We start from the raw sequence: 25,059 nt of genomic DNA, 5'->3' as shown, positions 1-25,059 counted from the left end.
AGGTGCAGAAAATAATTGGTAAGGCCCAGATAAGGCAGGCGTTGAGGATGGGGCAAGCTTTCTGGCTGGAACCCAAGGGATGACACAATCTAAAAGGTTTGTGAAATAATTAACCCTGTGGGCTGAAATAAAAGTGTGTGACTGGAAGCGACATGAAGTTGTGTTCTTCATGTTGTGTGTGCATATATGTTTATGTGATGACATGGATTCAGAGATATTGTTCCAATGCTTTCTTTACTGAACCTCTCAGAAGATAATTGCCAATGCTCTGTCAGAAGATAAATAATTCCTTCCTGTAAGAGAAAGATAGGAAGAGCAGAACCAACAAACCACCAAATAAACCAGTTTGTGCAGCGGCCCAATCATATTTAAGCTTCTGAGCTGCGAGGCGGCCACTGTCAGCAGGGATCCACGCAACACTCTACAAGCCTACAGCAAGTCTACAGCCTAAAAACTGTGAGAAACAATCTTTATTTTACCGTTCTGGAGTTAAGATCACTACTAATAATCAACTGACAGATAGATAGATAGATAGACAGGCAGACAGAAAGATAGAAAGACAGAAAAACAGACAGACAGATGGATAGATATTTCATTCATCCCAAGAGATAGATCCAGCTAAATGTATAGGTTCTAGTTCAGTCTATTTTTAAACATCTATAAAATATGCATTATTGTATTGTTATTATTTTTATTGTAATAAATGTATCATCACCAAATTTATTATTTTTTTCTATTAGTTTGCTTATGATCTCAGCTTTTTCACACAGTGATGTTTATATATACAGTTAGTCTTTGCTCAGAGTATTGCTGGGGTGAGGATGAGGTTGGGAGCGTTGCTGCTGGCAGCGCTGGCGGTCCTGGTTCTGGTCCTGGCTCCCGGCCCGGCAGACGGACGTACAGTGGGAACATGTGAACTGAAGAAGGCCTTGAGTGACGCAATCAAACTGCACATTTCAACCTGGCATCAGGACTACCTCCTGGACAGAGGTGAGACAGGAAGAGCACAACATTTTTCAGATCCTCAAAAAACCCAAAATGAGAGAATAAATATGAACATTTTTGTGTTTGTACATTTTATTTTTCATTGTTTTAGAAGTTGGCACACAAAAAAGAATCATGTTGGTTTGTAGGAACGTTGAACTGGCAACAAGTCGAAATCTGTCCCCGGCAGAATGTAATTGAATCAGCCTGATATAGAAAAACACATTTCAGAATCGAATCACAATCATAATTAAAATGGGTTTTATGTCTCCAGGTACATTTACGTATACAAGGGGTTTTTCTGGTAAGGTTTGGGCACTTCAGCAAAGACCATAAGCGATAAAATACCATAAACCATAAAATGAGGACTAAAATGAAATAAAATAGGATGAAAAATGAAATACAATTTAAATGTAATGTCAGATATATACAAATAGATACAAAACAGACTGAAATTTTTATTTTTAAATATAAAAACTCAATGCGATACTATACTGTTTACACAGGATAAATGACTGTGATGGTATAATGGTAGACCCTGATAAATTCTAGTATACATTTTTACTATGTGCTTACCATCCTATAACAGTATGTACAGTGTAACACCAATGTTATTGCATGTACAATATTTAAAATGTGCCAACAGCGCCCCAGGTGGGTCGAATCAAACCCAGGACCTTGTTGCTGTGAGGCAGCAGTGCCAGCGTACCACAGCAGTGTGTGGGGAGAGAGAGACAGACAGTGGGGTGAGCAGTAGTGTATGTGAGAGAGAGAGAGAGACAGTCAGTGGGGGGCAGGATGGGCAGGGAACCTGTTGGTGAGCCCCACTGCCATGGGGGGGGAACTGTTCTTGTGGCGCAAGGTTTCGGTCCTGATGGAGCGCAGGCCAGAAAGGTGGTGTCCAGGGAGGGAAGGAAGGTTGCAGCCGATCACCTTCTCTGCAGAACCAATGATCCGCTGCAGTGTATAGAAGTGCACCATCATTGAGTGTGGCATTGATTTTCTTCATCTGCCGCAGGAATATACATAATATATTATATACAAGGCAATTATATACATAATTGCCTATTCCCTATACATAAGCATATTCCCTCTATTTCATTTTATTTCATTTTTATTGTATTTTATTCTATATATTATTATTTTATTCTATAAGTATTCAACTTACTGTATTACGTTTTAGGAGTCAGTTAGTTGGGCTATTAGAAATGTTTCCTCGCCGGGTGCGTTGCATTACATTTCACTGCATATATGTATGTATATGTAAGTGACGAATAAAAATCTTGAACTACATCCTCTGCTGGGCCTTCTTGATCAGGGAGCAGATGAAATCCGCTCATTTTAGGTTTAAAGCAGCATCACATGGTCCTGTCATTTGAACTATTCCAGAGCCGTCGCTGCTTGGATCCCGTCCAGAACGTCCATGTGTAACGGGTGTGGTTAGGACCCAATTGCAGCACAAAGACAGGCAGGGATGTTTGGTAATGTCTTTTATTTGTAGAGCAGAAGGAAGACAGGCAGGGAGCAGGCAGGATACGTGGTCGGGGACAGGCAGGTTCGATAACGAGGAGTGCAGACAGAAGACAGGCGGGGGGGCAGGCAGGGTACGTGGTCGGAGCGAGGCAGAGTCGGTAGCAGGGAATCAGTCCGGAGAACGCTGAGAGTCTGGTGCAAGCATCGAAGACAATCTGGCAATGGATGAATGGTGAGAGAGGCTTATATAGTGGTTACATTTCAGATCTGGAACAGCTGTGTGCACAGGTGAATAGACTTGGGCTAATGGGACAGGTAGGGAGAGGGAGGGGAAGTAGAAGAAGGCGGAGATCATGACACCATGTCGCTGATTGTCCCTGACTACCAAAGACATTATTCCTGCCCTGAAAACCTGCTCAGTCTGGAACAACACCAGTGATGTGTTAGATCATTCCACACAGACATAAGATACACAGCTTCCCCCATTGTCCAACGTCTGGACTTTTTACTACTTATACTTTTCCCGCTGTGATGTCACTGTTTGCTAAGAAGTGACGCGTGTGACGTGTTGTCAAAGTGACGGACACGCCAAAACTTATACCTACCCCAGTAAATCCAGAAAAAGCTGTTATACCGTCCAGAAACCTCACCCGAAATAAAGACTACATGGATTTTGTCTTTCGTTACATCAGAGAGACACTGTTCTCCTCCCTCCCTCTGCAGTGATCTGCACCTTGGAGAGGGAAAGTGCTTTGAACACCAGCCTCGTGAGATTCTTCGGCCAAGAGAGTGAGAATGAAGAGGATGACTACAGCGAAGATGATGATGACAATGACCATGAGAGACCCCACATGTATTTCGGTCTCCACGGCGCCTTACAACTGCGAGACGACTTCCACTGCCAGTCCGGCTTCCGCACCTCCAGGAACTACTGCCAGAAAGACTGCAGCGGTGAGTGGACCTACTCTACTCAACTCTGCCTCTACTCTACCTCTACTCAAACCTCTATGTTTAGTTCTAGTTCCCACTACTCTATCCTACCACTACTCTGTTCTACCTCTACTGTACCAATACTCTACCCCAACTCTACTCTCCCTCTACTGTAGCTCCCTCTGTGATACCCCTACTCTACTCCACTACTTTGTTTATGGGAGGATCCCAACAATTTAGATAAACATCCACTTTTACACATTAACTTTTATTCTGTTTTGCATTGATTTTATTTCCCTCCTCAAGACTTTGCAAATGATGACATCACAGATGACATCAATTGCTTTGTAATGTCTGAGTCATGGAGGTAAGTATCTGAAAGTAATGTTTAATGCAGTTCAATTAACTTTATAGCAGTTTAATGTAGTCATTGAAATTGTGTTTAGAAGGTTGATCTCAGAATTTTCAACATGTGAGACGGACCAAGATAGAAGTGATGCAGCGCAGTAAAAAGAATTATAAATCTGGTTCTAATAACTGAATATTTATGGACAGATGGAATTTCTACACAAGGTGTGGGTATGACCAGGAAACCCTATATTTCCTTTACCAATGTGGAGAGTGAGTGATGAGCCTCCGTTCCAAGGGACCAATGCTGCAGAAGGAGATCAACAAACTGCAGCAGACCATTCTCTTAAATGTGTGGGGAAATAAATTCAAGATGCCTTTCAAATATGATTAATGAATAATCGTACTAATCGTACTAATCACTAATCACTTTGCATTTTGCTACTCATCACCATAGAGAAGAGGCTTTTGCTTCTGCTAAATGTTGATCATGTGAGAGGTATCACATTATGCCTCCACCACCACTTGCATTATGAAGTCTGTATCGCGTTTTCCCAATAAAAATAATTTTGCATTGAAAAATGTGTTTGAAAAGTGATGCACTATTCATGAATAAAATTAAAGCTGTGGGAACTATTTCCGATAAAAGCACCAAACAGTTGTGCTTTCACACAAAAAACATTTTGAGTGAAACATTGTGAGAAAATAGAATAAGGACAGTACACGCAGGGACAAGGCGTCTGAACCATGTGTTTCACTATCTTAAAATATAATACGTAAAAAAAGATGTCATTTATCTGCAAAGAGCTACATTAAATGCAAAGTATCATATTTAAAAACAAGCTTATTCTTGAACCTTTGGATTTAGACAGGGAATATTGGGGTAGAGATGTGCAGAAACTGGATTGGAACCTGCAACCTCACTACAAGCCGTGTGGCCTCCATGTTTCGACACCAGGACACCCCCCATCACTGAGTAATTACTGTACATGAAATGGTGACTGATAAGGAAGCAATGAATTATGAACTACGACCAGGTTTTTGATCCCTTTTCATTGGATCAAACTAAGAAGTGTTTCCGTACTTCCTGTTGTATGAAACATGCTGAGCTGAGCGTTGTTTGGCCTTTGTGTGCGAACGATCCAGGCTTTGCATTGTGAGCTTTGCTTCCTACCTGAACAACGACCCCCGCATTGCACCATACTGGCACCTCAAGGCTGCAGGAGGAGCCCCACTGGCCAGCTCGCTCATAACCACGGTTCTATATTATGATGAGAAAAAAATGAAAACTTAAGCCGTTAAGCTCCTTTGGTTTCAACTCCTGCCGCCGTGATGTAATTTAAGGAGCAGTGTAATTGCTGAGAGCAGACCTGTTTGATTCCAGAGGAAACTAAACCTCTGCAGGTAAATACTGTGACTATGAATACGAAGTAGCCAAGTATGTATTAATAAAGCAGTTCAAACTCACTGGATGAGTCAGAGAGGCCGTGATGTTCTAATGTTTTGGTCTGTTCACAGTAAGAACAGTATTTAGGTTCAGGGTTAGAGGAAATGAAACATCCTAAAAAGTCTGAAGGTTTTTTAAAAATGGCACAGACACAGATACTTTAAGGTAATGTTGCCACCATAGGTATAGATACTAGCACCAATAAAAGACAAAGAAAATAAAAAAAAAATCACAATTAAAATGAATAAATATATATAAAACATATTTTTAATAAAAATACAGACAAATTTAATAAAAACATAACATTTTATTTGATATAAAACCACTAAAATAAAAATGACAAGAAAAAGGGAAAAGGAATTAGAGTATCTGCAACTTGTGCAACTTCCTTTTTTTCATTTTTGAAGCAGATAATTCAATGAATTATGCAAATGGTAGGATTACAGGTGTTTTCAACATAGTACTTTTCACTCATCAACACTGTTCCAGTATATGGCAAGTCATGGTTCTCCTACTTACTTTCCACCTCTGATGATGATGGTGGAGATGATGATGATGATGATGATGATGATGACGATGATGATGATGATGATGGTGATGATGATGATGATGGTGATAATGATGGTGATGGTGATGATGGTGACAGTGATGATGATGATGATGTAGTTAGAAAGAACTATGTGGCGGCTAATGTTAGCACCCTTGCAGGCCTGGAGGCTGAGGCAGATGAAGATGACGATACGTGTGCGGAGGAAGAGTCAGACACCCTAGCCTTGCCCTGCTCCCAGTCTCGGCCTAACCCTGAACCTAGCTCTGGCTTCCACCATAGCTCCATCTCTGGTCCCATCCCTAGCCCTGACTCCTAGCCCTGGCCCCTAGCCCTGGCTCCTAGCCCTGGCCCCTAGCCCTGGCTCCTAGCCCTGGCCCCTAGCCCTGGCTCCTAGCCCTGGCCCCTAGCCCTGGCTTTAACCCTGGTACGAGTTGGTCCCTGGCTCCATCCCTGGATCCAGCCCTGGTCTGAGCATTGATCTGAGCCCTGTCCGATTCCTGGCCCCAGCCCCAGCCCTAACCGTGACTCCAGTCCTGCTCATAGCCCTGGTCTCAGCCCTGGCCCTGGTTCCAGTCCAGGCCCCAGCACTGGTCCGGGCACCAAGGGGAAGCCCAGAGGCAGGACTGTGTCGTCCTGCCATACCAGCACCCTGTACGGAGTCACCCAGCTCAACGACTGGTTTCAACACCAGCACCGTCACCCTGCTGCAACCGGGCCTGAATGGAGGCCCTGATGGAGGCCTGACGGAGGAGAGAGGTGATGAAGACGAAGGTGAAGGTGCTGCTGCTCGTGGCGGTGGCCCTGAGCTGCAGGACCACCCACGGGTGGAGGATCTCCAAGTGTGACCTGAGGAAGGTTCGGGTGGAGGCTGAGCTCCAGCTGTCTGGTGGAGATCCGACCGGGGCTGAGCCAGACTAGGTGGTCACAAGTGAGTCATGGGTGGAGGCTTCCCTTTTGGAAACACTGGGAGAGAGGACGCCCGCCACCTAAAAACACCCGTCCTGTCCCAGTGGACCTCGGGAACATGGCTGCTGGGACCTTTTGTTTGAAGAAACTGCTCCAATGCTCATGATGGTAAATTCACTTGTGAAAACTCAATAAAAAATAATACTGTATTCTAAATATATTTAGTATTGAACATAAAAGCATTAGAAAAAAGAAATAGCTGGAAAAAAAACAAACAAACAAAAACAAGAAATTTGGAAAGAAAATGTGATTGAAGCCCAGACCGACGGGAGAACTGACTTTAAAATACGTTTCAGATATTTGACAATGATTTCACTTAAGACCTGGAAAAAAGCCTCCTCCAAAACTTTATTCCAGGTTGGTGTACATCTGTGATCCATCCATACATTTGTAATTTCTCTTCTGTAATTCCATGATCTATGGTCTGTACAATCTATATGTTTTCATCAAAGAAAATCACATTTAAAAGTTTAATTCAAGCAATAATGTAGGTTTGTTTAAATAATCCCTAAATATTTTTAAATAATTGTGGAATAAAATGTATCTGACCCAATTCATTTCCAAGGATTTTTCTCAGGTGTAAAATGAAACAAATTAAGTGAATCATAGAACTAACTCCATCAACTAAACTTCCTCACTATTCCTACTATTATTAAATTATTATTATATAAATGATATTAATTTATATATGATATTAATATTATTTGCAGCCTCATCATATAAACTGATGGATCCATGTTTCCATGCTTTCCCCTCCAGCTGTGTGTCGGGTGGAGAAGACGACAGGTTTCAACACCAGCACCGTCACCCTGCTGCACCCGGGCCTGAATGGAGGCCCTGACAGAGGCCTGAATGGAGGCCCTGATGGAGGCCTGAATGGAGGCCCCGATAGAGGACTGGCAGGAGGCCCTGACATAGGCCTGGATGGAGGCTCGGGTGGAGGCCTGAATGGAGGCCAAGGAGGAGGCCAGGGGGGCCTGGGTGGATGCCCGGAGGGAGGCATGGATGGAGGCCATGATGGAGGGTCTGGATCCCCCCCTGGCTCTGGGAGCTCGCCTGGCTCTGGACCCCGCCCTCCACCGAGGATCCCCACTGGCTCTGGACCCCGGTCTCGCTCCGGACCCCACCCTTCACCCGGGGCCCCACCCTCTCCGGACCCCCTCCTCCGCCCTTGGGGGCCCTCTCAGCCTGTTCCAGCTCAGTGACCAGATCACCTGCGTCTCCGCCCAGAACCCAGCGTCTCCAAACCTCTGTGGGGCGCCGTGCTCCGGCGCGCTGGCTTTTGGGGCTTTTATTCTCGTTGCTTTTCATTAAAGGTCACGTTTTGTCAAATGTACATGAAACAGGAAGAGGAGGAGCCTGGATTGAGACGCTGTGCCAACTTCCTGTCACTCACTGAAACAACTTTGACTTTTCTTTGCAGATTTCATCGACGACGACATCACGGACGACCTGGAATGTCTGGAGAGCGTCAGAAAGAAGCGGTGAGTGGACCTGTCATCACCTTGATATGCAAATTAGAGCCAGAAAAATGTGTTTTGATGCCTTTAAACATTTAAATATGTTGAAAGACATTTCAATATATTCACATTTTGAAATATGAAAACTCTGAATAAGGCTTTTCATCACCTTTTTTTTCAGGGTTTCAATTGGAAGAGTTATATGGTCTGACCTTGATGTATGCAGTACAGTATATATACATACACCGTATACTGTATATACATATGAAAGGCCAATTCACTGTCGGTATTTATATACCTTATACATTCATGTATATGTATTTATATCAATTTATCACAATGTATTACCATATCATACAATACCCATTGAGCAATGTCTTGAGCACACACATAATGGGATTCCAGAATGTGGAGTTAGAAATAAAGAAGATTTTAGATTTGAAATGAAAGCGTCTTTGTGCAGGTTCCAGATGCTGCTGCAGGAGGACTGCTCCTCCCTGGATCCCTCTCAGTACTTTGCAGAGTGCCAGAGCTGAAACATACAGTATGTTCATCCTCATCTCATCCCAATAAATATCAGCACGTTTCAACTGGTGTCCACGTGTTGATTGTTGTTTGAGTGGCGATAGTGGCGCCGCCCCTTGCGGTTGCCTGCGCCGGTGCTCCGGTCGACTTTTGCACATTTTAGTATTTTTTTCAGTTTTATTATCATAATGTCCGCCATAAAAGCATCGGCAGTTATCTCATACGGCCGCGATGCACTCGTGGATATAAAAACTTCCCTAAAAACAACTTTGGGACTTTTATCCGTGGAAGTAGAGTGGCCGACTGAAATTCTACATGCGAACACACTCAACAACAACAAGAAAAGTGGAGCCGCTGTTCCACAAGCGAGGATTAAATTCCAATGAGACACGAGGAACTGTTGCGTCCTCTGCCTGCAGAGACATGGTTGAACCCACTGGTGCCGGATAAAGCCATCCGTCCAGCCGAGTCCTTCTCCGTGTTCCGCGGCGACAGATCGGGGGAGTCGGGGAAATCCAAAGGTGGAGGCATCTGCCTCATGGTAAACAACCGCTGGTGTAACCCTAACAACACCAAGTCTTTCTCCCGCTCCTGTTTGCCGAACCTGGAACAGCTGACAATCTTATGCCGTACATTTTATCTCCCCCGGGAACTAAGCATTACAGCCATTTATATCCCACCGCAAGCGGACACCGACACAGCACTGTCCGACCTGTACGACGTGTTGTGCGGAATTCAAAACAAACATTCCAAGGTGGCTGTGGTGGTGACTGGGGACTTTAACAGGGAGAACCTTAAAAAAAATTCCATCCGCTGCGCTCTGAATCCTCGCACGGCCACTTACAACGACGGTCTTGTATCCGGAAATATGGACAATTACAAAGCGGCGTCGAACAATCTGCGGAGGGCGGTGAAGGACGCTAAACGGACATACAGAGAGACCGTGGAGCTACAGATGGAGCAGCCGGACACCAGAAGCTTGTGGGAGGGGCTGCGGAATATAGCAAACTACAAGAGCATCTCTTTCCCAGCCCCGAGTGTGGACGCCTTCCTAGCCAACAAACTGAAATCCTTTTATGCGCAGTTTGAGTCTGGCAACAGACTGGCTGTCAAGTTGAAGGAGCTCGGACTGAATACTCCGCTGTTTGCCTGAATCCTGGACTTCCTCTCAGCCAGGCCCCAGGTGGTCAGGGTGGGGAAGCACATGTCCAGCTCCCTCACTCTGAGCTCAGGATCCCCCCCAGGGCTGCGTCCTCAGTCGCCTACTGTGCTCCCTGTACATGCATGACTGTGTGGCCAGGTCCAGCTCCAACACCATCATCAAGTTTGCTGACGACACCGCTGACGTGGGCCTGATCACCGACTGCGATGAGAAGGCCTACCGTGAGGAGGTGGCGGACCTGTTACTCTGGTGCCAGGACAACAGCCTCCACCTGAACATCAGCAAAACTAAGAAGCTGGACGAGGACGCACTCACCCTTGGTGATTAATGGGACTTCTGACAACAGGGTGAGCAGCTTCAAGTACCTGGGAGTCCACATCACAGAGGATTTAACATGGACTTTACAAACTCTGGTGAGAAAGGCGAGGCAGAGACTCTTCCACCTCAGGCAGCTGAGGAAATTTCGGGTCTCAGTGAGGATCCTCAAGTCCTTCTACTGTGGAGCAGTGGAGAGCATCCTGACAGGCAACATCACATCCTGGTTTGGGAACTGTACTGCTCAGGACAGGCGTGCCCTGCAGAGGGTGGTGCCTTCAGCTGAACGTACCACTGGAAGTACCCTCCCCTCCCTGCAGGACTTCTACACCAGGAGGTGTAGTAGCAGAGTGCGCAGGATCGTGAAGGATCCTCACCACCCCAACAACGGACTGTTCCAGCTGCTGCGGTCAGGCAAGCGCCTCAGCAGTCACACAGCGAGAACAGAGAGACTGAGTTTTTTCCCGCAAGCCGTAAGAACTGTCAATGCTGACCTCACCAGAGGTCCTGACTGAGCCACACACATAGGCTCCATTACCTCACTGTACTGTATGTAGCATACTGTACCGCATACTGTGTCTGTCACGACCAGAACTGGGAGGGACCCAAACGCACGACACAGGGAGACGGGAGGCAGGCAAGGGATGTTTATTAGCCGGGACGGTGGAGCTGGCCGGGGGGACCCGGTCGGGTGGGGATGGAGCAGGGCAGGGCAGGGATGATGATGACCAGGAGATGGGGTCCAGGATCCGGGTGGAGAGACGGGGAACCAGGCTGGATGGAGATGGACGGAGGGCCTTGGTCGACGAGCGGAGACAGGCAGGTAAACCGGGCTGGCTGGACTTGGAGAGACAGACTGGGTCGACGTGAGGAGACAAGCAGGAAAGGGGAAGGCGAGACAACAAGACAAACTAGGAACTAGGAAGGGAGCCAATAGCGATACAACTCGGGGAAAGCTAGTTGACGGTCTGGCAAGGAATGACTGGGAAGCTGGGGCTAAATACTGTGCAGGTAATTGATCCCACGTGTGTGCAATTGGGCTTGAGTAGGGAGCTGCAGATGGGGCAAGGGCGGCCTCTAGTGGCGCTGGGAGGCCGTGGGCCTAACAGTGTCACTGTTCTGGGTTGTTCGGTGTTACCGTATTGCTGCGCCGTACTGTTGTATACTGTGATCGATATCCCACAAAAACTACCTCACTTTATTCACATGCCACTTTAATGCACATATCTGTATTTACATAATTGCATTTCCCATATACGTAAGCCTATTCCCTTTATCTATTCTATCTTATTTTTTATTTTTTTATTTTATTCTATATATTTATATTTTATTCCATACGTATTTGATTTACTGTATTACGTTTTAGGAATCAGTTAGTTGGTCTAGCAGAAAGAAATTTTCTTAGGTAGCTACTGTGTTCAGTCTAGGACATATCATGTGTAATCACCAGGTTCGTTGCATTACATTTCACTGCATATATGTATGAAAGTATGTATATGTATGTGACGAATAAACCTCTTGAATCTTGAATCTTGAGTTCAATTATTCCTTTCAATAGAACTATAATGACATTATCACTGGAATAGAATTATAATTATAATATTTCATACAGTTTATATAATATTTCATTACAGTCACTTTCAGAGAAGTGGTTGAGGTGCAGGTCTCAAGTCTTTAATATTTACTTTACATTACAGTGAATATAAGAGTGCAAGTGAGTGTGTGTACATGTCGTGGGTGTGTGTGTGTGTGTGTGTGTGTGTGTGTGCGTGTGTGTGTGTTTGTTTGTGTGTGTGTGTGTGTGTGTCTGTGTGTGTTTGTTTGTTTGCGTGTGTGTGTGTGTGTGTGTGTGTGTGTGTGTTTGTTTGTGTGTGTGTGTGTGTGTCTGTGTGTGTTTGTTTGTTTGCGTGTGTGTGTGTGTGTGTGCGTGTGTGTGTGTTTGTTTGTGTGTGTGTGTGTGTGTGTGTGTGTGTGTTTGTTTGTTTGCGTGTGTGTGTGTGTGTGTGAGACAGAAAGGCACCACTGCAGTTAAAAAACACTCTGAAAATTGACTTTATTATGAAACAAAATGTACCTAATCCTATAAATTGGTCATAAAGAGGAAAATGTAAAAATAATTTATCCATCTATTTTTTTATTATAAATTTATTTATTATTTTTAATCTATGCTGTCAGCATGCTGGACATACCACACAGAGTATTTGTTCCATTGCATCGAGGACAGGCAGAGGCCACGTGACTAGTTTTAGTTCCAGTTTTCCTGGACCTAATTCAGTTTTTCAATACATGTTGTCGTCCAATGTTTATGTTTTTACCCCAATCATAATAAATAGTTCTCCAAAGAGGGGGGTTGGTGGTGGTTCTCTATAACCAAAAGTGTGCTCTTGTCATTCTACAGGAAATCCACAGGACAGAGTTGTTGCAGACAGTAAAGTGTTGTGGTTGATTAGTAACCTGTTTGGTTAAATTATCTACCCCACATGAAAAACCGACTTCATGTTATACAAAATTTGATGCGATAAAAACCAAATTGAGTGTATAAAGAAACATTTGAAAATTACTTTTAAAAATGATATCCATCATAAGGCCAGCAGATGGTGCCAAAATCAAATACACCTTGAAGCAAATAGAGGGAGCCAAAGTCTAGTACATCCTATGAACAGCAGAGGATGCCAAAGCCTTCCACAATAAAGAAAGATTTAAATATTATCGACCAAGGTCACACAAGCAACAGCCGAGACTACAGAGTCAGTTTTTTTGTTTTTTCCAACAAGCAGCTGCAACAGGAAGTTACAACGATGCCCTCTCCCAAGAGAGGGGAGGGTGTTCAACTATGAAGGCCGCAATTGGCTGACTGGGAAGTGATATCAGAAGACGGGTAAACAAAGGATACCAACTGCGATTGTGTCAAAATGGGATTTTGATGATTTTATGACACAAAAAGAGGTGAGATATGTAAAAGAGCAAAAGCCTGACCACAACTATAAAGTGATGAGTACAAGCGGAGATAAGGCAAACGGTTTCACGAAGCCTACCCCGAGTTTGTTGTTGTGTTTGTTTTTTCCGTTACATAATAAACTTGATGCATCAGATTTTTTTTTGTTCAAGTGTTTTTGTACAAGTTTTGAAAGTTTGAGTCAGATAAAAGTGTTGTGCAGTGATCCAGGCTGTTTTTTTTTTCAGAGGCCAAGCTCCGAAACTTCTTGGTCCAGGACAGAAGCCATCATTGTCTGATTTGGATTCTGCTAAATATTTGTAGTCCCCATTTTAGAACACTCTCTACAAGAATGATACATACATATTTTTAAAAATCAATGACAATAAATACAGGTACTCCTCACTTAATGACGGTGTTCCGTTCCTACAAGCAGGTGGTTATGAGAATTGGTCGATCCATGTTATTTCACGGTACGGGGGTGTGGCGATTGCGAACGCTAGTGTAGTGAATACTTACACTTGGGGTAAGTATTGGGAGTTCCAGCTTTTTTTCCAGAAGTTGCAAATCACTACCCAGTCATCTGGTCAGAGGTCGTGTAGTGGTCCTTGAAGTGGAAGAGTGCGATCTGGAACAGTCCCAGGAATCTGGCAGAGTTCCAGCTTTTTCTACAAAACTTACGACTCACAACCCAGTCAAATTGTCAGAGGTCATGTAGTGGTCCTTGAAGGGGGACTGATAGGCTTGTTTTGACCTGGGCACATAGAATAAATTACTTGTGTGAGAGACACCCATTATGACAACATTGTTTAGTCTAGGTCCGGGATTGTAAAAGTGGGGTATGTGGAATAATTCTGGGATTCCCAAAACCTTGTAAATTATCAATAAAACAATATTATAACTGTGACAAGGTGTCAGCTTGATGATCCATCACGAGATGTTTGGAAGGAGCACTTGGAATAGAATGCAGAAACTGGCAGAAGAAACGTCTCTTCCTCCATTGTTCTAAGCACAAATCGTAATGTTTACTTAATCCTCTAACCCTAACCAAATAGTACTTACCATATGTCAAACAAGCAAAGCAATGGAAAACTAGCGGGGGGAGATATGGCTCCCCCTGCAGATCATACAGGTGAAAATGACCTTGCCACTACAAACTTTGGCTTACCACAAAATAGTTATGTGTAGGGGAAAAGCGAGGTTAGTGACCTCATTCTGTGTCCCCATCTGTGGAGTAGACAACCATTATTAGACAACAGAAACATTAGGTACAACAGCTTTGTTGGCTGCATTGGCTCCAACATTTCCTAGAGAGATCAGGTTAAGTTTATCATTGTAAGCAACACAAATAGGGAGATCAGAATGGGAGGGTTATGACATCAAAAAATTACTTGGCATTGATGTTCTGTACATATCATTAATCAGCTACACTACACCGTATTACATTGCCCGTACATATTCATGCAATCAAAATCAACAAAAGACTGTTTAAAACAGAAAGAAACACAATGCAACCGGTTGTGCAAAATAGACAAACACTGTTTAAAAAACAGACGACAGACAAACAGACAAAATGAAAACCCTCCTAAAAGTTGTACTCATGAGTTTAAATCATCGTAGATTAACTTATAAGAGCTTCAGTAGCAAGATCTGGGCAGGGCAAAGCCACGATGGCTATTGCTGCCAAGCAGTCATGTGAATCTCCATCATGGAGGGAAGAAGAAGAATTGGAGTAGAAGTGGTGCTCCACTCCAAAGTGACGTGAGCAAAGTGAAAGTTGCACATGTTGATGATGGAGAGGTGTTGCTGGAGAGAAATGAGCCGATTTGCCCCGTGGCAAGATAAAGGCTACAGCATGTAATCAACCCACTAACCACGGCACCAAGTTTCTGAGCATAGTCTAGAGCAAGACATAATCCATCTCCAAAATATTGCAACAACACAGCCTACATGAACCCATCTCCCTCATCCACAGTTCGATTAATCCAGCAAACCCAACTTGGAGCAGGTGCAAAAGCTTGTTTGAAAACAGCCAAACTCTCTTCCACCTTAGGCGTCCAATCAACTCATCTGATGATGAATAACCCTTCCCATGATTCATTGGGAGTAATTGCTGGGCAAGCATTGCCTCATTCCACGATCCGAAAACAGCAATAACCACAAGAGCCTCAAAAGGCCATGTCAGGGTGTGACCCTGAAGAGAAATGAAAAATATTAAAAATAAATGTTAAAAAAAAACTTTATGAACAACTTGATCGAAGTATTGTAGGAGATCTGTGTATCAGTGCCACAAGGAGATCAATAAATCATCAACATTTGGATTAATATACTGCCATTAAAAATCTTAAAATCTGCTAAAAAACAAATCTCCTTAATGGAGCAGAAGATACTGTCGGAGGCTCCACATAACTTTTACAATAAATGAAGCAACTCGAGAGGGGAAGAAAAAATGCGATTCACATACAAAAACATTTTTAGTGTTCAATACAGTTTAGTGTTCTATACAATATTCCTAATTTGTTTATGTCATTTTTACTTCCACCTTTAAAGGTACAATAAATAACTGCAAACAATAAGCCTGAGATTTCAGCAATCGTCAAGCTAACAAAGACTGACTGGTGTTGATCAATAACATTTTGTGATGAACTATCCATTTTCTCTTGGTCAATCTGTGTTACCTCACCATGAATAAATTACAAGGATTATGTGTTTTTCTTTGAACTGCAAGTCTTACCATTTGGCCAGGGAGTATTCAACGATTAGTCACATCAATCTGCAGTCTGTTAAGAGAAACTGATAGATTATTTGGCAATTCCAATCAAGGTAACACTTTTACTTTAAAATAAAAAATTACAGCAAAATAGCCAGTATTAAAATTGAGAAGATCTCAAACCTAGAAGGTCTATTGTTAACAAAGTAAACACAATCAAAGAAGCAATCGCTTTTTTAGAAAATTGTCTCTAATTCTGTTTCTGCTTAATCATTTCAGGGTCATTTGGAGGGTTTCGACTTTTTTTTACATCATTTGAAAGTTGAAAATCAGAGCTTTCAAACAAGGTGTCACTTGTGCAAATCAAGAAATTATTTTTAAAGCTATGACTTGTTAATGACAAGGCTGTGGCAAACCGTGTTTCTGAGATAATCACCTGGAAAGTTTCGCCAAGACTCATCTTCATTGAACGTTGAACATATTTTTGTTTTGAAAAAGCTTTTATTTAACATTAAGAATATACATGTTTTATAAAAGTGAAATTATTTTATTTGATTTTAAATCACCAACCTTAACGGACTTCATTACGCGCGTATCGTCAGTCTCCTCCGGTGGTTCTTGAAAATATTGGTGGTAAATGGTTGAAATCCACTGTTTGATATGTTCTCCAAGTCCGGAGTAATATCAGATTCAGTGTTGCTGTCGGAGAACTTACTATCATCCCGGAAAATGAAGTCCAGTGCGCGCTGCTTACACTGACTTGGATCTATCGCACTGGTCAGATTAAGGTCCAAGATGTGATTTAGATCTTCCTCCACCCGCCTCTCGTAATCAATAACAACACAGGGAAATGAACGTTTTCACAGAGAATTGAAACCGGATCCTCGTTTTGTTTACGGAAGTGACTGTGACGTCAGTGACACGCCCCCTCCACAAGGATGTCTCTGTGTGTGTATAAAACACGTACGATTTAAAGGTTGAATTCTATCAAAACGGTTACAAATTGTGACTTCACATCACATGGAATATGGAGGAATTATCTTCACTTGGACCGTCGCCTTAAAGGAAACGATGGATCGGCGTTGTTCAGCGCTGTTCAGCATCTTGGTAAGTGAACTGTGTTTCCCAGTTATTCCAGCGGGACTTGAGGCAGAAAAATGTTCTGATTGCAGTGATTCAGTTTGATGTTTTGTCTGATGCAGGGACATCACTGAATGGGGAAACAGAGGAGCATAATTGGTTAGGGTTCTCAACTGTGCACACCATCTTCTTCAATTGTGCGTTTGTTGGTGGAGGGGAGGAGCAGCAGAAGTCAATGCTTGCATTTCATTTCACACAAAATAACTTTGTTCGTTGTCCCAAGTTATTCAGCCTGAAGTTGGCCAAACTGGATCTCCGTATACAAGGTCTTTGCTTCACCAAGACCAGATATGTCCATCTGGTCTTGGTGAAGCCCCGGGGTGCTTAATGTGTTTGTTGCAGACATTGTCAGAAGAATGAAAAGAGAAGTCTACCACAGTAACAGGCAGTCTAAAGATAATCACTTCAGGGTTCTTTGACAACAGTGTCTCTGAGTGATAATACAGTAATCATTAACTCAACTTCTGAACATTGCTTCAACATTTGGTAAATTTAGAAGAATGTCACAGTTAAATCACAACTAATCTAAATTATTCTGGTTCTCTAGGGCACTCACTAATATCTGACTGTAATTTGACAATGGAACTCAACATGATGTATCTCAATTTAATCAAGGTCTTTCCATTAATATGCTAGCATGCATTTCATCTGACAATAATTCCTATTTAGCCTATTAAATAATTGTATTTGCAGATCAGTAAAATACAATGAGCAATAATACCAATAATTGACAAGGACCTTCGAATGCTGGACATGTTATGGCCCTAGTCAATTGTGGAGCAATTCTCTATGAACAATTCCATTGTCAGTCCTTCAGTTCTTCCCAATCAGACGCAGTCACATCAACACTGGTCTAAGGTCAGACTGCAGCCCAGTGGATTCCTGTTCAAATGCTCAAAGGCTGCGGAAATAAAACATTGAATAGATGGGTTGGTTATATCTGTCAATACACAATTACAATAATAATTGATTCAGAAATAGATATTGTCAAATTAAAACCTTAAATTTGGCATGCCCAAGTTAAAAGCCATTGAAACGGCCGATGTATTTCACATTTATTTTAGTGTTTCAATTTTTAGTAAATGAACATATTACATTACCTCTGTAGTGCACAAAAACTGAACAATTATCCCTCTTTGCTAACCAAGTTTTAATTTTGTATATTAATAGCTACATTATTCAATGTCAAGTCAAGGTTACTTCTAGAGTGAAAAAAAATGCTGTTTGATTATACGTAAACAATTTCCAGCCTTAACGAAAAAGTAACTGGTAGGGATTTGAACACACAAACGGTACTGTATATCACACCAAAACTGACAGTCCGTCATGCAATATTACTATTTAAATTATAATGTCTAATCTATGCTGTTCACTGATTTATTATATCGTTTAATTTATCATTACCAATTTACTATTGTGCCAACATGGTGCGACTGTAACACTGCAAATTTCCACACCGTGGGATAGATAAAGGATTATCTTATCTTAATCAGCAGATCACTTTGACACAGGAACAAAAAACGAAGATCCCAAAAAGAAAAAACAAAAACCTCAGAATATGTTAACCGTAAGTAATGGATTTCTGCTGTTGTTATAAATCATATCTGCTCTCTGCGACATCACAAAAATATTTTCCTAAGCATTTTATCCCAATTGATATTGATACATTTTGTTTTATCAATTTTAAATGCTTTGCGATAAAATCTATTATCAAAGCACAAACTACAGTTCTGAAAACAAACACTCATCATACTCCTCGTCTTTATCGAATTTGCATCAATGAACCAACAGACACTTTTTTCATCACTATCACAATCATCTCTCTGAACACAATCCAACAGTTCAAGCAGTTAAATATTAAATTCAATTCAACTTTCATTTATTCTGTGAAACACCACCACCACCATAATCACACGGAACACCATTAGCACGACTATTAGTTAAATCCCTCAGTCCTGCAGCTTCCTCTGCTGAACCAATATCTTACTAAAGTGACATTTTCAACCCTTTGCCTCAAGTTCCTTCCTATACATAGAATCCCAAATGTATCATGTGCTAACTTTTCCACTTTCATTGTTCTTCTTCCTCCTCATTGTTTCTTTCTCATCAACTTCCATAATTCTTTCAGTCCATCAACTTGCTTTTCAGCTCTCTCTCACCTTGTTAGAATTTTTCCAACCTATTTTAATATATTTTAAAACTCCCTGTTCACTCTTCCTCTCCAAATAATTACCTCTCACACACACAGCCTGTAGCTGTTATCTGAAAACAGGATGTTAGACACCTTATTTACTTACAGAGAGAGAGAGAGAGAGAGACAGAGAGAGAGAGAGAGAGAGAGATCAATTTGTTACAGAGGGAGCAAGAGTCATCTATATATCTATAGTTTAATAATTATGTATTCAATTATGTCAACTATATAATTCATTAATATAAAATAAAAAGAAGGGGAAGAAAACAAAACAAACAAACCAAAACCATGATCATCTTGATCGATGCAAATTTGGCCACTTTATCCATGGTCCTCTAGACCGATATTTCCACGTCTCTTCCTAACCTGTGCAGCACGTAGCTTGCGACATGTCTATCTCCACGATCATCCTGATTGATGCAGTCCCTAAGCTTACTCAAAGCTTTTTCCATGATCATCTTGATCAATACAATATCTCAGTAAGTCCTCACCTTTTAATTTATTCGGGATCTTGTGGTGTATTTTCTGGATCTTCTGTCACGTCCAGACAACTCCTTGTCAGATGTCTTATGGTTGGTCCCTGACTGCCATTGTGCATGCAACCTGGATATGAAGAGGTCCAACAGAGCTAAGCAGAGAGTCTCATCCAAGACACCAAAATGGTCAGAGAATTCTCGCTGCGTGGTCGATGAGGTAAACCTGTTTCGCTACAGGAAACAAACTGAGTGTTTTAAAGATATGTATTCTGCAGAATAAAGAAAAATGAACAGATGCACTTTAAAAACATTGATGCTGTCCATTCTGCCCTTGTTTCTGCTCAACAGGGCTCTATTGATTTGTATTTGATTTGATTTAAAATTGCATGGTATTTCTCAATTATATGAAAATCGTATCATTATTGCATTTTACTTGAGGTATATCTCCTTGAGGCACACTAGGAGGGAGTGTGATAGAAAATGCAGAAGACTAATGCTTTGAATCATGTTTAATATGTCTTATTTAGGACAATCACCGTTTTTGTATCTTACATAGCTTTAAAAAACATTGTCTTTGTTTTTTTTAATGACTCACTCAGAGCTCACATTGAGGAGGCGCTGTTCTTAAAGATAATACCTTACAAAAACTAGACCACATGCTGTTACAGAAATTAAAGGGTCACTTTAAACTGCAGTTTGTCAATCGGTGGTCTTAAATAATGTGGCAGACAGACGTTGGTTTTACTTGTACATGGGTCGGATCAGAGATGTGCTAAGGAGCAGCTCTCTGATTCGAACAGTTTAATATCAGGGAGTCCGAGAATATATGGTCAGTTCGACATCACAGATACAGAAAATATACAATTAGCTTGACCTCACAGGTGCAGAAAATAATTGGTCAGACCAAGATAAGGCAGGCGTTGAGGATGGGGCAAGCTTTTTGGCAGGAACCCAAGGGAGGACACAATCTGAAAGGTTTGTGAAAGAATTAACCCTGTGTGCTGATATTAAAGTGTGTGACTGGAAGCTACATGAAGTTGTGTTCTTTAGATAGATAGATTTTTATTATTATATATTGTTACAATGCTTTTTTTTACTGAACTGCTCAGAAGATAATTGCTATTGCTCTGTCAGAAGATAAATAATTCCTTCCCGTAGGAGAGGATATGAAGGGCAGAACCAACAAACCACCAAATAAACCAGTTTGTGCAGCGGCCAAGTCGTATTTAAGCTGCTGAGCTGAGAGGCCACCACTGTCAGCAGGGATCCACGCAACACTCTACAAGCCTATAGCAAGTCTACAGCCTACAAAGTGTGAGAAACAATCTTTATTTTACTGTTCTGGAGTTAAGATCACTACTTATAATCAACTGATAGATAGACAGACAGACAGACAGACAGACAGATAGACAGACAGACAGAAAGACAGAAAAACAGACGGACAGACAGACAGCTGTATAGATATTTCATTCATCCCAAGAGGGAAATTACATGTTTATTATAGATCCAGCTAAATGTATTGATCCTAGTTCAGTCTGTTTTTAAACATATTGAAAATATGCATTATTGTATTGTTATTATTTTTATTGTAATAAATGTATTATCACCACTTTTATTATTGTTTCTATTAGTTTGCTTATGATCTCAGCTTTTTCACACAGTGATGTTTATATATACAGTTAGTCTTTGCTCAGAGTATTGCTGGGGTGAGGATGAGGTTGGGAGCGTTGCTGCTGGCGGCGCTGGCGGTCCTGGTTCTGGTCCTGGCTCCTGGCTCGGTGGACGGACGAACAGTGGGGAGATGTGAACTGAAGAAGGCCTTGGGTGACGCCATCAAGCTACACGTTTCGCCGTGGTATAAGGACTACCTTCTGGCCAACGGTGAGACAGGAAGAGCACGACATTTTTCAGAACCTCAGAAAACCCCCAATGCAAAATGAGAGAATAAATATGAACATTTTTGATATTTGCACATTTTCATTTTCATTGTTTTAGAAGTTGGCACACAAACAAGAATCATGTTGCTTTGTAGGAACCTTGAACTGGCAACGAGTCAAAAATCTGTCCCCAGCAGAATGAAATTGAATCAGCCTAATATAGAAAAACACATTTCAGAATCGAATCACAATCACAATTAAAATGGGTTTTATTTCTCCAGGTACATTTACGTATACAAGGAATTTCTTTTGGTAAGGTTCAGCAGAGACCATAAGCATTAAAAATAAAAAGTATGCGATGGTGTAATGGTAGAACATGATAAATTCTAGTATGGATTTTTCGAATGCGCTAACCATCCTATAACAGTATGTAGAGTGTAACACCAATGTTATTACATGTACATTACTTCAAATGTTATGTGTGTGTGAGAGAGAGAGACAGTGGGTGAGCAGTAGAAGAAGATTCTTTATTAATCACACACACACACACACACACACACACACACACAGAAAAGGCCCCTCATCGGGTGATAACCCACCGGAGCGCCGTGCCAACAGCGCCTCAGGCGGGTCCAATCTAACCCAGGACCTTGTTGCTGTGAGGCAGCAGTGCCAGCGTACCACAGCAGTGTCTGAGAGAGAGAGAGACAGTCAGTGGAGGGCAGGATGGGCAGGGAACCTGTTGGTGAGCCCCACTGCCATGGGGTGGAAACTGTTCTTGTGGCGCAAGGTTTGGGTCCTGATGGAGCACAGCCCAGAAAGGTGGTGTCCAGGGTGGGGAGGGTGGGCCGCAGTCTTCCCTCAAGGTCCCGGAGGGATGGAAGGTTGCAGCTGATCACCTTCTCTGCAGAACCAATGATCCGCTGCAGCCTGCCCTTGTCCTTGGCAGTGGCAGCAGCAAACCAGACGGTGATGGAGGAGCTGAGGATGGATTCCATGATGGTGGAGTAAAAGTGCATCATCATTGAGTGTGGCAAGTTGAATTTCTTCATCTGCCGCTGGAACTACATCCTCTGCTGGGCCTTCTTGATCAGGGAGCTGATGAAATCTGCTCATTTCAGGTTTAAAGCAGCATCACATGGTCCTGTCATTTGAACTATTCCAGAGCCGTCGCTGCTTGGATCCCGTCCAGAACGTCCATGTCGCTGATTGTCCCTGACTACCAGAGACATTATTCCTGCCCTGAAAACCTGCTCAGTCTGGAACAACACCAGTGATGTGTTAGATCATTACACAGACATAAGATACACAGCTTCCCACATTGTCCAACGTCTGGAGTTTTCACTTGTTTCCCTTTTGATGTCACTGTTGGCCAAAAAAGTGATGCATGATGTGTTGTCAAAGTGACGGACACGCCCAAACTTATACCTACCCAGAAACCTAACGTGAAATAAAAATCACATTCATTTTGCCATACAAATCATCAGAGAGACACTGTTGTCCTCTCTCCCTCTGCAGTGATCTGCTCCTTGGAGGAGATAAGTCGTTTGAACACCAGCCTCGTGACAGTCTTTGGCAAACGCATTCCTCTGACTACAGTGAGTCAGACGACAGAGACTGTGATGGTCCGGCCGAAGGCACCCGCACCCAGCCAGGCAACCCCCACAGCTGTGACCGCGTCACCAATGCCGGTCCAGAACCCGACCGGATCCAACGGCAGGCGGAGGAGACAAGCTGCGTCAACCGTCCGGGATGAGAGCAAGGAGAGGGAGGTGGAGGAAGCCCTGCTGCCTCTGAGAGACGAGGAGGAGAGCGAGAATGAAGAGGAGGACGGTAGCGAAGAGGATGACGGCGAGGAGGCGACAAAGGATGAAGATGACAATGAGAGCATGGTGTCCAGTGAAGGAGGAGGCAGGAAGAAGCGCAGTGCCTTCGTATCCAACAGGAGACGTCACAGGAGACATCACTGGTCTTTGGGTCTCTACGGCGTCTTCCAGCTGCGAGACGACATCCACTGCCAGTCCGATTTCCGCAATTCCAGAAACCTCTGCCAGAAACGCTGCAGCGGTGAGTGGACCTACCTCTACTCTATCCTACCACTACTCTATTCTATCTCTACTGGACCAATACTCTACCCCCCCCCCACCCCCCCCCACATGGTTTATGGGCGTTTCATAACATTTTTTGATAAATATCCACTTTTACACATTGACTTTAATGTTTTGCATTGGTTTTATGTCCCTCCCCAAGACTTTGCCAATGATGAAATCACAGATGACATCAGTTGTTTTGTAAGGGTTCAGGCGTATATGTAAGTACCTGAAAGTAATGTTTAGCGGAGTTTAATTTAGTTCATCATGTTTAATCCAGTCATTTCAATTGTGTTTAAAAGCTCAATCTTATTATTTTCAACATGTGAGGCAGAGCAAGTCTTAAGTTGTGCAGTCGCAGACTAAATTCTTGATCAACAATTGAAAATAAATATAAATCTGGATGTAATACCTGAATCTTTTTGGACAGGACAAATTTGTTCCGGCAGTGTGGGTATCACCTGTCATTACGATATTTCTTTTCCCAATGTGGAGAGTGAGTGATGAGCCTCCGTTCCAAAGGACCAACGCTGCAGAAGGAGATCAACAAACTGCAGCAGACCATTCTCTTCAATGTGTGGGGAAATAAATTCAAGATGCCTTTAAAATATGATTGATGAATAAACTTACTCATCTTGCTCATCTTCACAATCTTACTAATCTTTCTAATCACTTTGCACTTTTCTATCAGTCACCATTGTTGATATTGTGAGAGGTATCACATTATGCCTCCACCACCGCTTGCATTATGAAGCCTGTATCGCATTTCCCAATAAATCTAATTTTGCATTTAAAAATGTGTTTGAAAAGTGATGCACTATTCATGAATAGAATTAAAGGTGTGGGAACTATTTTCAATAAAAGCACCAAACAGTTGTGCTTTCACACAAAAAACATTTAGAGTGAGACATTGTGAGAAAGAAGAAAAAGGACATTACACGCAGGGACAATCATCCCACAGCTCGCAGTTGGAGCAGAAAATGTTCTGATTGCAGTCATTCAGTTTGATGTTTTGTCTGATGCAGTGACATCACCAAATGGGGATCTAGAGGAGAATAGTTGGTTAGGGTTCTCAACTGTTCACAACATCTTCCTGAATTGCGGGACTTGGAGGCCAAAACACTGCATGTTTGTTGATGGAGGGGAGGAGCAGCAGAATTCAATGCTTGCATTTCATTCCACACAAAATAACTTTGTTCGTTGTCCAGAAAATGTCCCAATTTATTCAGCTTGAAGTTGGCCAAACTGGATCTCAGTATACAAGGGCCGAGAAGGTCTTTGCAGACCTTCTCGGCCCTGCAAGAGTAGAGTGTCTCTCAGCAGCATACGAGGCAGATAGGAATGTCCATACGGCCTTGGTGAAGCCCTGGGGTGCTTAATGTGTTTGTTGCAGACATTGTCAGAAGAATAAAAAGAGAAGTCTACCACAGTCACAGTCTCATAAAGATGATCACTTCAGGGTTCTCTGACAACAGTGTCT

General features: G+C 42.5%; 2 protein-coding genes across 2 annotated transcripts; both read left to right on the top strand.

Annotated features, from left to right (window-relative positions):
* The first annotated feature begins 410 nt into the window (after window positions 1-410).
* Window positions 411-4,304, top strand: LOC307228897 (lysozyme c-1-like). The gene is made up of 5 exons (XM_079998741.1): window positions 411-456; window positions 789-990; window positions 3,181-3,408; window positions 3,694-3,754; window positions 3,943-4,304. The coding sequence occupies exons 2-5, from the start codon at window positions 822-824 to the stop codon at window positions 4,010-4,012; spliced, it is 528 nt and encodes a 175-aa protein (XP_079854867.1). The 5' UTR covers window positions 411-456; window positions 789-821; the 3' UTR covers window positions 4,013-4,304.
* Window positions 4,305-20,872: 16,568 nt separating this feature from the next.
* LOC307229333 (uncharacterized protein) lies at window positions 20,873-24,347 on the top strand. The gene is made up of 5 exons (XM_079999312.1): window positions 20,873-20,926; window positions 21,292-21,493; window positions 23,008-23,556; window positions 23,740-23,800; window positions 24,010-24,347. Exons 2-5 carry the CDS (start codon window positions 21,325-21,327, stop codon window positions 24,077-24,079), a joined length of 849 nt encoding a protein of 282 aa, XP_079855438.1. The 5' UTR covers window positions 20,873-20,926; window positions 21,292-21,324; the 3' UTR covers window positions 24,080-24,347.
* The last annotated feature ends 712 nt before the right edge of the window (window positions 24,348-25,059 follow it).

Source organism: Zeus faber, assembly GCF_960531495.2.
Source record: "Zeus faber genome assembly, chromosome: 4".
NCBI lineage: Eukaryota > Metazoa > Chordata > Actinopteri > Zeiformes > Zeidae > Zeus > Zeus faber.
The sequence above is the reverse complement of the archived record's forward strand: the minus strand, read 5'-3'. Positions and strand labels throughout refer to the sequence as shown.